This window comes from Centroberyx gerrardi, chromosome 8, assembly GCF_048128805.1.
Source record: "Centroberyx gerrardi isolate f3 chromosome 8, fCenGer3.hap1.cur.20231027, whole genome shotgun sequence".
Taxonomy (NCBI): Eukaryota; Metazoa; Chordata; class Actinopteri; order Beryciformes; family Berycidae; genus Centroberyx; species Centroberyx gerrardi.
In genome coordinates, this window is record NC_136004.1 from 27,582,946 (window position 1) to 27,599,022 (window position 16,077).

A 16,077-nucleotide genomic window follows, 5' to 3' on the forward strand; every position below is an offset into this window, starting at 1 on the left:
TTTTCACAAGCTCTCCATTAGAATTATATTATTTGCACTTTGTAATGACATTTTTAAATTGTTTACATTCTAGCAAACCGGTGCCATTGCTAGAAAGATTTGTGGCTCAGAAGTAAACATAATAGTTATACTTCCTTGTCATTGAACTTTTATTTATTACATTTTATCATTGTTGTATCGAATCGTGAACCCTCAGTTGTAGTATAACCCTCATTCTCGGTGCTCGCTCATGAATCACGATTGAGCTACCAACTCACTGACTTACCGACTCACTGACTCAACAGCCCATCGTTTGTGAGTCACAAATCACGAGTCGAGAGGAAGAGCCTGTTTGCCCGTGCTTGCTGCACGTGTGCGACTCACAGCTGAATTTCCTCAACCAGAGTGAGTCTTGACCCCCGATTTCTTATGAAGAGTCGCTTGCCATGGATCTTCCATCACTAGGCCCAATATCCCACTACACACAGGTCAGGACTTCCAACGGCATTCCAAGAATGACTGAAGCTGTTCTGAGGTAAATAGTGGCCCTACTCCATATTTGGTCCTTGCTATTCATATATTGTTAGGTGTTAGACTGTGACTGCCTTTCAAGTCACCTACAAACTCATCATCTGCTGCGACCGGGCATCCCTGGTTCAGAGTCAGAGTCAAAGTATTGTAGCTTGCCAGCACGGATGACGAAGGCAAGTTATATGAATCATTCAAGAGCAACAAATATACTATCTATTCATTTAGCCACTGGTACAGCTAAGGCCTTGTATAGTTGGCACAGCATGGTACAATAAAACTATATTTCCGCAACACTGTTTTGAAGGTACCAAGCACCACCCAATGAAGAGCTGTCAGCACCTGTTTATTTGTTATTAACTATACCTTCAATGCTCAGCACAGACCCCTAATAAATCATGTCATTGTGTAAGTAAGCCAGCTAAATGTCATCTTGTCATAATTGCTGGTTAAGCTGATCACCTACAATATAAATACTTGAGCTGAAAGACACAAACAAGCCAGCAATAACTTCAACAATGCCACATACACATATAGTTTTGGCTTCAAACTTCAAAGGGGAACAAGTTTTAGTTTCGTTATTAACCATACAGAAAGTTAGCAGGATGCCAGAACCGTCTCATGATGTTCCATGAAAGCCAGGACGCCAACATGAAGAACAAACAAACCACAGCACGACACTTGCATTCTTGGTTACATGTGAAAAAGAAACAGGATTTCCAGATAGGTCTAACTGCAACAATAAATGACAGTGGAGCACATCTTGAATTACATTTGCATTCATTTATGTCATAGGTTGATCTAATATTGTTAAAAAAAAACTTCACAGTGATGATTTCAATATGTAATGTTCATATTTGCTCTGAACAACCCTAACCCAAACACTGATTCCATGACAGCCACATTTCAAAATTATATGCCAACCCTACTAAAATTACATAAAATAACTTTGATTGTACTAATTGAAACAGATCAATGTAATTGCCCCCATCAGGTGAAAGGCATTTCTCTTCTGGGGTTAACTTTCATTTAATTTTAAATTAAATGAAAATACATTAAAGCTCAGTGACAACAATCACCACCTCACTATTTAACATAGATTTAATGAGATAGTAACAGAAAATAGATGCCAAAAACAAATGTGGAGGAGAAAAGGTGCCACTTGTAAATACTGCTTATCAAACACAATTCAAATATGTAGTTATGGCATGCATTCAGGTTTTAGAAAAAAAAACTGTGAACAATATGTTTGTGCTTCTACCAAGTATCAGCTGTGAGACATATTTTTGGCTTGAGAAAGAAATCAGTTTATTCATGATTTTGATCTTTTTGGGGGGTTTGTAGGCATACACTTAAGAAAATGTATGTATTCTAAAGTAAGACCTTAGACTATCTCGGTTATGTAATCTGCTAATCAAATATGGGAAAATATTATCTTAACTAAAAGCTTGCTGTGTTTGAGGACAGCCCAAAACAGTGTTAGACAAGATAACTCACTTTTGGTCTTTTTCCAAAGAGCTTTCCTCATGATTTCTAGAAAATTTGGCACAAGTCTTGGCCTTGGCGGGTGTTTTTAGGCGAAATGAGGTAATTATCTTGCCACCACTTGATCTTTGGAGTAGTGCAGAGGCTCCACATTACGGCCGACTGCGTTGCTTCCTGAAAATTTTGATCATCGATGTGCTCAGCCATGATGTGGCAAATTATAAACAATACGTGATATTTATGAATTGTTGGTGAAGTGAGAACTAATTTGTAACACTTAGACAGGTAGCAGTGATTCATTGATTTCTGTTTATTTTCAGCATTTTTCAACCAGTGTCTCTAAATCTTTGAGGGGACACTCCTGTTTCTTTCTCTTTAACACTCCATTTAAAGATAAAGATAGACTTAAGACAGAATTATCACTCTGGAGGAGACAAGTTGAGTTACAATGAAGTCGTATTTCCTGATAGAATTATTTTTTTGTATATATATATATATGTATATATGTAGAGAGCTATGTATGGTCTAGGATCTATTGTATTTCTGTTTGTCCAGTTGTGCCTGTACCATATATGTCAATATGTGTTATAGTGTTACTGTGTTTGGTGTCAAGATGTCTCTGCATCAACCTCACCAAGACATATTCCTGTACTTTTATTGAACTTGGTGAAAAAAGGTGACTCTGACTGTGTTTCTGGATGACGTGTGTGTTGAGAAATTACCTGCCAGCCTGCAGAACCCCAGATATGGTGAAGAGTCCAAAATCAGTGATGACTACTTTGCCGTTGTCGTAAAACACATTCTTGGACTTCATGTCTTTGTGTAAGATCCCCTTAGCGTGGAGGTAGCCCATCCCCTGCAGACAAATATCGCAGAGGTTTTTCCTTATGTGACATTCCTGCAAAAAATGATGGGTATCACAGAAGTGCTATGGGGAATCAGCGTTTGGGGTTTTACCTTGACCATCTCCTGTGCGATCTGTCGGGTCTTGTTGACATCCAGAACCACCTTGGCATCGCGCACCACAGAGTACAGCGTCCTGCCTTTACACAAGCTGAGAGAAGACAGGGGAATATTCATGGATTAGAAGACTACAGGATTAGATTTCATGTTATTATGTTGACATTTTGAATAATTGGATGACCATTACAGGATTTGAACCAAAGCAGAATTTGTCCAAACCTTGCTGACCAAATCAGTGTGATGATTGTACTACATAACTGCACTTTTCCATTATGTCGCAGGTTCCTTCCTGACTGATTGAGGATATCCAATCTCCCAAATGGCAACATTCAGTGATTTGGCTTTGCAATCTCTCTGGCTGATTAGTGGCATTCAGCATTAAGGTTGGATTCCATTAGCCGTTTCCATTTTGGAACCAGTTCCAAGTTGGCAACATACCCGGATTTGTTAAGCTCCAAGGCTAACATATCTCTTATCAAATCTTTTTTTTCTCCTGTCTCTTCTACAACTGCCGTCTGCAAATGATGATGTAATACAAGTGCACGCTAACTCCCCAGTTTGTTTGATGGACTGATTGAACATGGCAGATCGCCTCAGAAGTTTGAAAGTATGGGTGCACTTCACAAAAATCAATGAACAAACAGTGAAATGCAATATTTGTGGCAAGATCCTCATGACGTAGTAACAGAGTGCGGCATATTTTGACAACTTGAGGATGAGTACTCTGCCTGAACCTGCCGGTGCAACCAGTTCATCTTTGGGTAAGTTCAACACGGTGCTACACAGCCAAGGCAGCACAATAAAAACAATACCTATTTTTAAATTACCTAAAAAGATTCAATAAGGGATTCGAACAGATTCGGATTCGATAAGCAGATTTGATACCGGATTTAGATTTGACTAAAAGCATTGTTCAAAGGACAGGCATTTATCGGCAATAGAATAGGTAATATAGGTAAAATAGAGTGTGAAACCTTGTGAACTCCCATAGGCCCCTCTCACAGGAGGAGAAACAGAGCGGAGACACCAGGAGGCCATAGCCTTTGCTTTTCACTTCACACACCCTGCTCCATTCATGTCATCTAACCATTCAGGTTCTTTTTGGTCTGATGCGTTTCTGCCACTTTTAACTGAGACGCAGGCTTTTTACCCTGAATTTCATGAGTGCGAGGCTGTCTCACCACATTACTGCAGTTTGAGATAGATGTTGTTGGAGGAGAAGGTGCCGCATTTCTGAACTGAAACGCGGGCTTACCGTGCGCGAGGTTGTCTGCATCTGTTACACTGCAGTTTGAGATGTTGGTGGAGGCGGTGTCATATTTCTGGAGGGGGGCCATCACAATGGCGTATTAATAGACAGCTCTAACACGACACCCCCGCCTCACACCTGAAGCCCTCAACCCCGACTGTGTCTCTTCCATGCAGGTGACCAGCAAAGGACCTGAAGCCAAAAAGTCATGCATATTCATTCCCAACGCCGCGCTGACAGCAGCCACATTTTAGTAGCTCTCTCCCTTGGGCTTTTTTCAGCACTGAAGTGCGCCTTATGGCATCGGTCGCTACCTTCAGGTAAACACTGCCTCTTACGACATCAGTTGCTGCCATACCCTTTACACCACCTCTGACAAACAGGATGTGTATAAGCCAAACCAAGGGGACAGCAGCAGCTTTTCATGGCACTCAGCTAATGAAAAGGTAATGAAGTCGCCTAAACACTCTGAAAGTCACCTCCTGGCTTGGGAATAGCTGAGTAATTATGCCATATAGGTGAAAAACCCAGCAGTAACATCACAGATGACTCCATGACTCTGTATGCTTGGCTAAATCGATCCAAACACAGTCACTTGTGAGGAATGAAACAAAAAAAAAGAAGAAAAAAAAAAAAGCAATCAATATTTATGTTTCCACTAATGCGGCCTGAAACCCCGTGTCCAGAATGAGTCAATTTCACCTCACTTAGATTCAATTTTGCAGGTTTGTCATGTTGTTCTTTAGAGCAATGGGCTGGAATTGAATGATCACGATTTCTGTTTCGGTTCCCTCTAAAGTATAGGAAGAGAAGCAGGATGTTGGTGGATAATAAACCCACCTGTTGCACTGACATTTGCTATGATTTTTAGCAATCAACACTAAGGACTTCTGAGAAGCAGCCATTCTCTCAGCTCCCCTGCACTGCCCGCAGTTTCACCTGTCGTAATTTGTAATCACGCAGCTCATGGAGTTAACATTTTTCTTGTAGACACTAAAAAGCTATGATATGGCCTCTGGTAGGGAGTTGCATTCATTGCTCTTCTTTGAATTATTAAATAAAGATAATCAATCAACCAATTAATTAAGACATGATTTTAAAGACATAAGTACAATCAATGTGCATGTATTTCCTAAAACATTTTTAAAGCTCTGATTCCAGCATGGCAACGCTTCTTTCTTGTTTTTCTTTTTCCTCTTTTAAGAATTGATTTCTTCTTTAGTGAGACTCACTTTTTTGTTCACAGCTTTACTGGGGGAGAGTGGGAGGGTGGCAAATATCCAATTTTCTTTTGAGCAGCTAGCTGTGCCAATTAATTAAACGAGTAAAGAAAAAGAAATTTGTTTCTGTTTCTTGTGTGTTCCTTGTGATGTTCTTTAACAAGTATGCAGACTTCACTTCACCTCCTTGTTTTAGCTGAGGAAATGCTTGCTGGATATGTAACATGAAATTTGAACACTAAACCACCAAATAATTAAGTTGTTTGATGTGTGAAAGAGTGCTGTACTTACTACAACTACAGTTTAGTCTTGGTTGGGTTTTTACTACAAGACTGAGACCTTCTTGGGAAGCTGTTCAGACGCCAAAAGGCTTCCTGACCACAGTGAATCAAGTTTATAGGAGAAATCACCAGTGCAACAGTGCATAGTGCAACCAATGCTGGGTCACTCAGGGTTCACAGGCAGAGCAAATCACAAAATCTAGCATTTTGATGTCAACATTCAGGAGACTCAGCGGTTGATAGGAAACAAATAGGGAACAGATAGGAAAAAGAGGGCTGTAAGGGCAAAACTGTGATCATTCACATATACAAAATTCAAAGCCTACAAAAAGATCACAAGCCCTATCTGCAACACTATGCGTCTGGTTTCCGAATCTACTGCATATCTTACACCTGCAGCCTTACCTGGTGATGATGGCCAGGTGCGGCGGGCTCATGCAGGCGCCCATGAACAGCACCACATTCTCGTGGCGCGTGTTGCGGTAGGCCATCACCTCCCGCTTGAAGGCCTTGAGCTGGTCCTCGTTGTCGCGCTCGATGTCGATTAGGCGGATGGCCACCTCGCCGTGCCAGCGCCCGTGGAAAACCTGGCCGAAGCGCCCCTTACCGATCATCTCGCCGATCTCCAGCTGCTCGAAGGGGATGTCCCACTCCTGCAGGAAGATGCTGGTCTGGCTGGCCTTGCGCGGGAAGTTGCGAGCTGACAGGAGCGACAGGTTCATCTCCTCGAACTCGTCGCCGGAGTCCTCGTCATTGCCCTCCTCGTTCTGCGTTGAGGTGAAACTGAACTAGTTATTTGTACATTGCTGTGCATTTCACAGATTAACAGATTTGCATTAAAAATCTCAATATGAAGTAGAAAGAGGTTAAAATATTCTAGCAAGACGATCCAAAATATTATCACATATACCATTCGGCCACCAGAGGAGTCCAAACTGTTAAAACTCCATCCAAACTAAATTTCCACTTAAAGTCACGATGAAACGGCATTTTCTGTGATTTGACGTATTTCCTTTTGAAATTCCATTTGATGGGAGGGGCGGAGGGGTGGGATAGTTCAAAAATATGTGATGGTTTTATTGGTTGGAATTGTTCTGTACGCCTACACACAATTAAGTAATCATTAAAGATACAAAAAAGATAAAAGATACTTTTATCTTTCAAAAGACAATGGGAATTATAAAATATATATTTATTTATTTTTGGTGTATATTTTGGCGAAAAAGTAATTTTTCATTTCATTGTGACTTTAAGTACTTTCAAAGGTAAACAAAACATCTTGATCTGTTTCTTGTATCCACATTGTTTTTATCTGTTAATTGTAATGCTTCATAGAGTCACATATTATGTCTATATGTTGCAATGTATTCAGTGATTATATATATATATATATTTTACTTTTAGGTTATCACCAACCCCCAAATGGTATGGCAGAGAAAATTGGGAAAAATTGGGATGTCTTTAATCTTTGTTCTTTATTCGGATCCCCATTAGCTTCCGCTACAGCGGTTGCTAATCTTCCTGGTGTCCACATAAAATTATACAAACACTGACAGCATACAGACATACAAACAGACATACAAACATCGACTGACACCCCGTCAGTCTAGAAAAAATTACATAATTAAAGGTCAAGTAATCAAAATATCAGATAACTTCAAACCAACAGCAGCAAATAGTACCCCTAAGAGGCCAGCAGCCGGGCCCGTTAATGGAGCCAGACCCAAAACCACAGTTCCTGCCAGCAGACTGGCTGCATCCATTGCCTCAAAATCCAGCACTTCCACCACAGCCAAAGCTGATAGGACAGCTGTTTCCAAGACTACCAGTTCACTCGGGTGTGGATTCCAGACCCAGAGGATGTGTGGAAGGCTGCAGAGATCACCAGAGACTTCAAGGAAGGAGAGCCAGTTCTGCACCTCAAACTGGAGGATGAATCGGCCTGCCACGGGTCCCTCTACATCTCGATCTGCATCCACCACATCCAGGCCCACTGCTACTGGTGCTGGGACCACAGCAGCACAGCCTCCCAAAAATACTGCTGCTGCTAAGAAAGATGTCAGCAGACCAGCTTCTGCCACAGTGGCTAAGAAGCCTCCAACAGCTACAACATCTGCTGCTACCAAAAAAACAGAACCCCCAAAACCCACAGCCACCTTAAAGCCAGACTCTAAACGGCCTGTTCCCACAAAGAAAGAAGATCCCAAGGCATCACGGCCCAAAACACAAGAGCCCATGAAACCTACTCCGACAAAGAAAGCTGCACCACCCACTGCACGGCTCCCTGCTCTTAGCAAACTGCCCCTGGGCCAGACCCGGCCTGCCTCGCTAGCCAACAAACCTGCGGCCGGCAGCACCCATCAAGCAAAACGGGCCGCCAAACCCACCCATGCTGTCCCGCCTTTCACTGACACCAAGAAGACAGGGGTTTTGAATTCTTCCACAGCTGCAGTAGCACAGAGTGCTGTCACAGCGGCGGCTGGCACGGCAGCAGTCGCTACAGCAGCAGTCATCGTTGCTGAGCCGACAGAGGTGCCAGCAGAAATGCAAGCAGAAGCTGTAGTGGCTTTACCAGAGGGATCAACCCTCGCTGCTTCAGCCCCAGAACAGGCCCCCTCCCCAGCCTTGGCCCAGGACACTCCAGCAGAGGTGGTACTTGAAGAGGCTGCCCAGGACAATTCTGCTACTCCTTCCCCTCCACAAAGCCCTGTCAGGACAGCCATCCCTCCAACATTTCCACCCCCTGGTAGAAAGCACTGCTGCTTCACTAACAGCTCAGAAGCAGATCTCTGTCCCAGTCGAGGCTGCCTTCCCACCAATGGTCTCCCCTCCAGAGTTATCAGAGGAGCCTGTTCTCCTGATACCAGACCAAACTGCCTCCGCATCTAAAGCCCCTCCAACAGCTGAAATTGCCACGCCTCAGGTGGTTTCTCCCTCCAATCTCAACGAGGAGGAGGATGAAGGCAGTCAGCAGGTTTCTGCAGGTTTTTGTGTCAGAAGAGTGGGACGACCCAGCCCACCGAGGAGTCTCGTCCTGGGTCGGCTGGCCTTGTGAGCAGGTCTGCTTGGAGGGCGGGCGGGGCCCTGTTCTCTGAGCTGGACTCTGAGGAGGTTAGCGGCAGCCAGCAGGGGGCGTCAGAGCTGAGTGCCCCTGGTGTCCTGGAGGGCACAGAGAGCATGGACGATCTGGGAGACGCCAGTCTCAAAGGAGCCATCAACATGGAAGGAGCCTCCACAGGTTCACCTGACTTTGAGAAGGTTCCCGACATACCAGTCAATGATTTTGAGGAGGATGAAGACGATGAAGACGATGAAGACGACGAGGACGATCGGGTGTGTGACATGGATGTGGGCTTAGAGCGGGCGGACGACCTGCAGAGGCCCAGGCACGACAATGAGGTGGATGACGAGGAGGACGAGAAAGATGTGGAGATGGCCAGTGAGGGGATGATGGAAAGTGGGCTGGAAAGCTACGGGAACGCAGCGGTTCAGGTTGGACAACCTGAACCGGGTTGCCCAGCCGCCCCCTCCCCCTCCTCTGCTGCCCTCTGCCCCAGCCGCTCAGTGGGACCAACCCAACCCCTTCGCTGATCCCTGGGAACAGCCTCTTCAGCCCCTCCAGCCACAGCAGTCCTTTGACCATGTCGCCCAGCCCATGCAGGCAGCCGCAGTAGCCCCAGCTAGCCCTTCCAAAGACCCCTGGCAAGCAGACTCGGAGACCCCTACCCAGTCCCCAGCCCAAGCCTGGCTAGAACTCGGCTCTGCTCCCTTTGTCCCCCAAAACCAAGGCCTTTCCCATCAATCCTCAGTCCAGAATGAGCCACAAAAACCAGAGGCTTACATGGACCAATCCAGCCCGGTCCCTATGCAGACGCTGGCCCCAGCTCCCCTCTCTGCCCCGGGAATGTCCCTGTCCAGCACCCTGAGCAGCGAGACCAGCACACCCGAGGAGCTCTGCGATTACAACCGAGAGGGGATGCTCCAGCTCAAGCCCCGGTGCTCTCTCTGCAGCCCGACCCAGAGGACCAGAACCTGGGCATCCACTTAGAGACAGGGGACAGGGAGGGAGAGGAGGAGGCTGAGGCGGAGACCCTGCCTGCTGATGAGGTCCTGGGAGGCCCCGCAACTGCCCCCACCTCCAACCCCTCTTCATCCTCAACAACGGAGGATGAGGCCAGCGACACAGAGGGAGAAGCTCAGTTGGACGATCCTTTGGACGGCCAAGTGGTCAATGTCATAGCCTTTGACAGCCACCATCTAGCCCAGTACTGCCTGTCTGCCACGGAAGAAGGGGAGGAGGAGGTAGATGGCGGCATCGGAGAAGACACCACCCCACCTTCGGCTAACTCGGCGGCCTCTTACGGCTTTGACACCATGACCACAGCCTCAAACTCCAATGCCCATTCCACAGGCAAGAGCTGGACCAAGAGCCCCGGCATCTTCTCCCTGGAGGAGCTGCCCGAGGAGGCCAAGGAGCCCTGCCTCTTCCAGGAGCCTCCGACCCAGCAATGTCCAGCAGAGCAGCACTACATGCAATGTGGGAAGCAGGAAGCGAAGGCGGCTGAGGATGCGGGGGTGGAAGCGTCAGGGTCGGATGAAGCCCTGGATCGTTCTTTGTCAGGTCAGACCTCTCTGCAGCAACCAGAGGATGACTCCGAAGACCCCCAGCCTCTCCCTACTACTCCGCTATCTGTGAAAAGACTGAGAACTCTTACGCAGGTAACGTATAGTTCCTCTTCTCCTCATCTCCTCACAGCCCAAGTAATGTCCCCCTACCTCCCTCTGGCCCCATCCCAGCCCTCCCAGTTTATGGCTTAAACTCCTGTATGTGCAATAGCTACTACTATTTACTCTTACAATGTGTGCATGTCTGTGTTTTTGGTTTCTGTTTTAATTAACACTGCATTATCCGGTCACCCTGAACTGGCATGGATTTAACTTGTCTGTTTTAAGCTTTAAATAAAGATTAGATTTTTACCATGAAAAAAAAAATAAATAAATATCAGATAACTTAACCAATGCATGTACAGAGGTTATCAAACAAACTAATGAGGTGAAATCCCAAAACAAAACATCATAACAGGTCGCATCATTCATGTAGTGTGGCATCTCTCATTAGTTTCTGTTTGAGTGATTTTTTGAATAGGTATTTGCTTCTGATTTGTTTAATGTGTGTAGGTAAAGAGTTCCACTGGCTGGAGGCTCCATAAATGACTGAGTTTTTAAGTTGATTTGTTTTTGGCTTTGGAAGTTCAAGATGACCCATGCTGACCTGTCTAGTTTGATGATTGTGCTTTAGACCTGTCCGTACAAGTTGTTCTGTGAAGAAGTCCGGTTTTCCGTCTACTATTGCATTTCGGGCAAATATGAGAAGGCTGGATATTAATTTAGCCTCAACGGTCAGCCATGACAGACTGCGGTGCATCTTTGTGACATTAGTTTTAAAAGAGCTAGTCTTGCAGCTCTATTTTGTGCTATCTTTTTTTGCTGCGCAGGACCACACAACCATACAGTACCCTAGGTGTGAGAGAACAAGTGCCTGTGTCACCTGATTCCTAATTGATGGTGTTACATAGAGAGAGCATTTTCACGTCATAGCAATACCCTGCCCCATTTTTACAACAATAGCGTCAATATGGTCTGACCATGCCAAACGATCATCGATTATAACGCCAAGTAATTTAGTTTTTCTAACTTGCTGTATTGGGGTCCCCCCCCCATAGATAGATTTAAACGGGAGTCCCTGGCAAGCATTCTTCTAGTGCCAAAGACAATGCACTTTGTCTTGGATACATTCAAGATCAATTTATTTTCCTCTACCTTAAATTTTGATTATAATGCACTGCAGGAGTGGAAATGACCTATTCACAGACGCCTGCTGGAAAATCATTCAAGGCAATCTGCATCATTTTCTCAAAATATATCATTGTGTCATTATAAAGGAACTGCGTTGACAATGACGATCAGCGGAGCTATGTTTTTCCCCTCTTGTGGCTTTTGATCCATAACTTACCTTGAGGTTTCTCGGGGCGCTGAGCCTAAGAACTCCCAAATTATACCAAATGAAAGAACAACGCAAATCACTGGGGCTGCTGTGACAGTGACAGCTGTATTCAGTCACCATTCGAACATGTGCGTCATCACAAGTATTTTCGCAGTGATATTAATGAGAAAAAATGTGGGAGAGGAAACGCAACTGCTAAATACTTCAACAGCAACACAAATGTAACATGTAGAGATCAACTGAAGAGAGAGAGAGACTCACATCTGATGTAGGTTCAACTTCGATTTGAAGTAAAGGGTTGCCCTCATTCCTGAAAGCAACAAGAAAGTTTTTGAGAAAAGTAGGAAGCTAACAACGCTACATACTGTTACACACATTACTGATGCACATTCATGTGTGTACCAGGGTAAGAAATACATTTTTTGGTTCTCTTGATCTGTTTTATAAAAAGGCATTTTGGTCTTTTTCAGGGACAATTTACAAAATAATACATTTTCATTGCATATTGGCAAGTAAACACTTGATTGGCACCACTAAGATTTGTTTTGTTTTAAATAATTCACCAAACGTCTCACACTTCTTTCCCACTGCTGGAAATTGGTAGCAGTCCTTAAAGAAGTGGATGGCGCCGTTTCCCCCTCTCTGTCCCCAACAAGTCCATCTTGCACTCCTTTGATTGTTGAGTATTTTACGATATTGGTTGTGTTATTTTTTGTTGTTGCAGTAGTTTGTGTGGGGTCGGTATTTTCTTCTACCGCTGGCTGCGTGATGCCAACAGTATCTACTGTTATCTAGGCTGTGTACCCTGTGTTTTCTGATTTTTCTGGCCCAGAACAAAAAAGAAAGAATCGCCCGGTCATAGCCTCCCACAAATCTCCTACGGCGCCCCACAGGAGGCAGTAGTCATAATCATGCATGACTATTTGAGCTGACGAATGTGAGCAAGGTCAAATGGCAAGAAAGAATACTTTTAATTATTGGGGTCATTTTTGCCCCCTCATTTTTAATTTCACCGGCATTTTATGAGCTTTCAAGGCCGTTTTTGCCCGAGCCCCCATTAATTTCTCACCCTGGTGTGTACACCGTCACCCACACCATAGGTGCCAGTGACACAACACAAATGAACCCACTTCCCCTCTTCAACCCATCCTCCTCCGTCCACATAACTGGCTGTGGAACGTCGGCGCCTAACCTCTCACAACCTCTCTGTGGTATATTAGCACCGGTTCGCCAGGCAATCCCAGAGTACGGGCGAAGACCACAGGTAAGGCAACGTATAAAATAATATGATGTGATCCCTGCGGCGCTAAGGGCCCCCACCGCTGGTCCCATCTCTGCTCTAATGAGTGGATCCTGCCGGGTGCTGGGGCCTGAGAGAGGCCCTCATTAACCCAGGGATGAGGCCATTAAGGCCAGAGAATCTGCCAGCTGCCACTGCGGGAGCATACAAAGATGTGGGGAAGGAGCGACAATAGCATTAATTAAATCAGAAGAATATGGGTTTCATAACCGCACTTATGTATTCACATTTGTCAAAAGGCAGAGAGAGAGAGACACGGACAGGGAGAGAGAGAGAGAAGAAGAGGAAATAGAGAAACTGGCCAGCTAGAGATAGAGCGACAGTAGGAGTGGGAAAGAAAGTGAGACGAAGAGAGAGAGAAGAGAGTCAGACATGAAGAGAGAGACAATACCTTTGGCACTTTCTCATGTGTGGTTAGGTGCATGTTTCCGCCCCTTTTCAATGATTCATTATGATTATGATCTCTCTCTAAGTATTTAGCTGCAGGTAACTGCCTTAATAAAGGACGCTCTGGGGTACATTTTCTCAGCCTTGGAGAAGACAAGGTAAATAATGTGATACTTTTATTGATCCCTGTAGGGAAATTCTCATTTCGCCTGTACAGGACGGTTTGATCGCAGGGGGAGCTACAGGCCAGCGTCCCTGGAGCCGGGAGGGACTCAGTGTCTTGCTCAAGGACAGATGCTTGCTGACACAGGGGCTTTAACCCGGGTCTCCCAACTTACTGCGACGGTTCCCTGATGTAAAACTTCATGACTTACATTTGGGCTGAAAAACACCTTCTATCGCAGTGGTTCTCAAACTAGGGATCGGGATCACCCAGGGGGGTTGCAAGATCATTTTTGGGGGGCGCAAGATGATTTATGGGATAGAGAAAAAACATATTTCTACTACACAAACGTTTTGTTGTGTAATTTTTCAGATTTTTCTCAAATTTTTGTTTTCTTTCTCATGCAATACTGAATGGTTTTCAGCCTCTATGCCTCCTCTCATAGTCAAATGAAATGACATGAAAAGGGAAAATACTTTTTTTGGATGAACTATGGCTGTTTCAGTCGCCAGATGTCTATCCAACTGAACACTAATGGGAGATTCAGGAGCACTGCATGCAGGGTAAGAAATTTGCTTTTTTTCTCCCTTGTTTGGGGGGGCAATAGGGGCATATATTATATATAATAATATAGTATATAATAATACATTTGCATTGCATATTGACAGCTGGCAGACGAGTATGGCACAAAGACACCAAACAAGGCATTTCTATATTGTACAGTATCAATACCATTTGCTGCTTTTGCCTGCTGTACCCCTGTATAAAATAAGTCCTGGAAAGGTCCATGGTGGAAGCTTGGACCTTTCCAGGATTTATTGACAAATAAACACTCAAACACTATTGGCAAAACCATTAACACTTCTATTAACTTCCTACTGCTGGAAACAGGCAGCAGGCCTTACAGAAGAGGATGGTGCCATTTCCCCCCTCTGTCCCCAACCAGTCCATCGTCCATGCCTCGATTGTTGAGTTTTGTATGATATTGGCCGTTTTATTTTTTGTTGACACAGTGGGATTGGCATTTTCTTCTACTGCTGACTGTGTGTTGACAACATTTTCTACTGCTTCAGGTTGCGTACTCCGTTCTTGTCTGAACAAAAAATGCTCAATTTGTCTGGCCTACAACGCACTGGAAAGACTCCCGGGTCTTAGGCTCGCACAAATCACCTATGGTGGCCCACAGGGGACAGTAGTCGCATTCATGCAAGACTATTTGGAAACTCGACAAAAAAATGTTAACAGGGTGCGATGCAAAAAAGGATACTTTAATTTCATGGGCATTATGAACTTTCGAGAGCATTTTTGCCCCAAGCCCCCGTTAATTTCTGACCCAGGCTGCATGGCTCAGGGTTTTCCACCACAGTCCGCAAAAAATCAAACAATGGAACTTCTTATTAAAGAACGGTGTCACGTTCAGAATGTATAGAATCTGAAACCCAGTGAATTTGTGTCAGCTCATCGTTTTATTTGAGTTTCATTTAGTTGGGTTAACACAGTGAGTTCCAGACGTATTTGGACAGCAACATACTGTTTGATGTTTTGGTCCTATAAGCTTAATATTTTGGATATAATATAATTTTTTGTCAGCCATATTAGATAGGTAAAGATAACCTTGTTTACTTGTGCTTATGTAAGCAACAATGTCTTCTATATGGCCACAGAGTAGTGAAGAGCCAAGTGGAGCAACGGCTGAATTCTCCTACAGTGAAATGAAAAAAGTCAAGGAAGAGTGCATGACAATAATATATCAATCTGGTGAGAATTATGAGTTGCAGGTTTCTTCAAGTTATTGCAAATTCTTTTTTTTTTTTTTTTTGACTGCCTACTATCACTATCTTTTATTGAAGATAAAATGCATCTGTACTTTTGTCACTCTACTGAAATGGCAGTACCTTGTGCAATTTCGGCTGTAGTTCTTTGCTGTTCAAGGAATTATGACTGAATATACTCTCAAAATGCAGCAGACAGTTGGCACCTTAACCTCACAATCATGTTATTTCACATCCCAAGTAATGAATATGACAGTAAAACATCAAACAATGCCATTCTATGCAAATATGGAGCTGACTGTAATGTATGCACACCCTTAGCTGCTATCCCAATGTCTGCCACGATGCCTTTATATAATAAACCCTAACATACTCCATTTTCTATTTTTCAAATTAAAGCTGACAGCTGGCACACGAATATAGCACTAAGACATCCAAAAATGTATTTCTAGCCAAATATTTGCATACATCAATGTATAATGTGCAGTATACATAACATTTACTGCCTTTGCCATATAGCCTACACTTCACTTATATAAGAATTCATACAATCTGCCTGTTCCACCATGGACCTTTCTGGGACTGTGTCCTGTTGATATTTGAAAAAGAAAATTGAGCGTGGCTATTGATTAATCCATCACGATCTTTGCGCACGGACCATATTTCATCAAAATTGACCATCAACCTATGGATGGAGACTCCCTTGCCCTGTTTCTTGTGATAGATTGAGATTCTAATCTAATTAA

The 16,077-nt window shown here is 44.2% G+C and overlaps 1 protein-coding gene across 2 annotated transcripts in view; it reads right to left on the reverse strand.

Moving 5' to 3' along the window:
* The window catches only part of ksr2 (kinase suppressor of ras 2), a 91,848-nt gene that overhangs the window by 7,376 nt on the left and 68,395 nt on the right, over positions 1-16,077 (reverse strand). For both annotated transcript variants that reach the window (XM_071897728.1, XM_071897729.1), the window contains exons 15-18: positions 11,971-12,019; positions 6,111-6,472; positions 2,950-3,046; positions 2,715-2,848 (exon numbers count right to left, since the gene is read on the reverse strand). In XM_071897728.1, the coding sequence (XP_071753829.1) occupies positions 2,715-2,848; positions 2,950-3,046; positions 6,111-6,472; positions 11,971-12,019 (642 nt within the window). The remainder of the gene's footprint in view (positions 1-2,714; positions 2,849-2,949; positions 3,047-6,110; positions 6,473-11,970; positions 12,020-16,077) is intronic.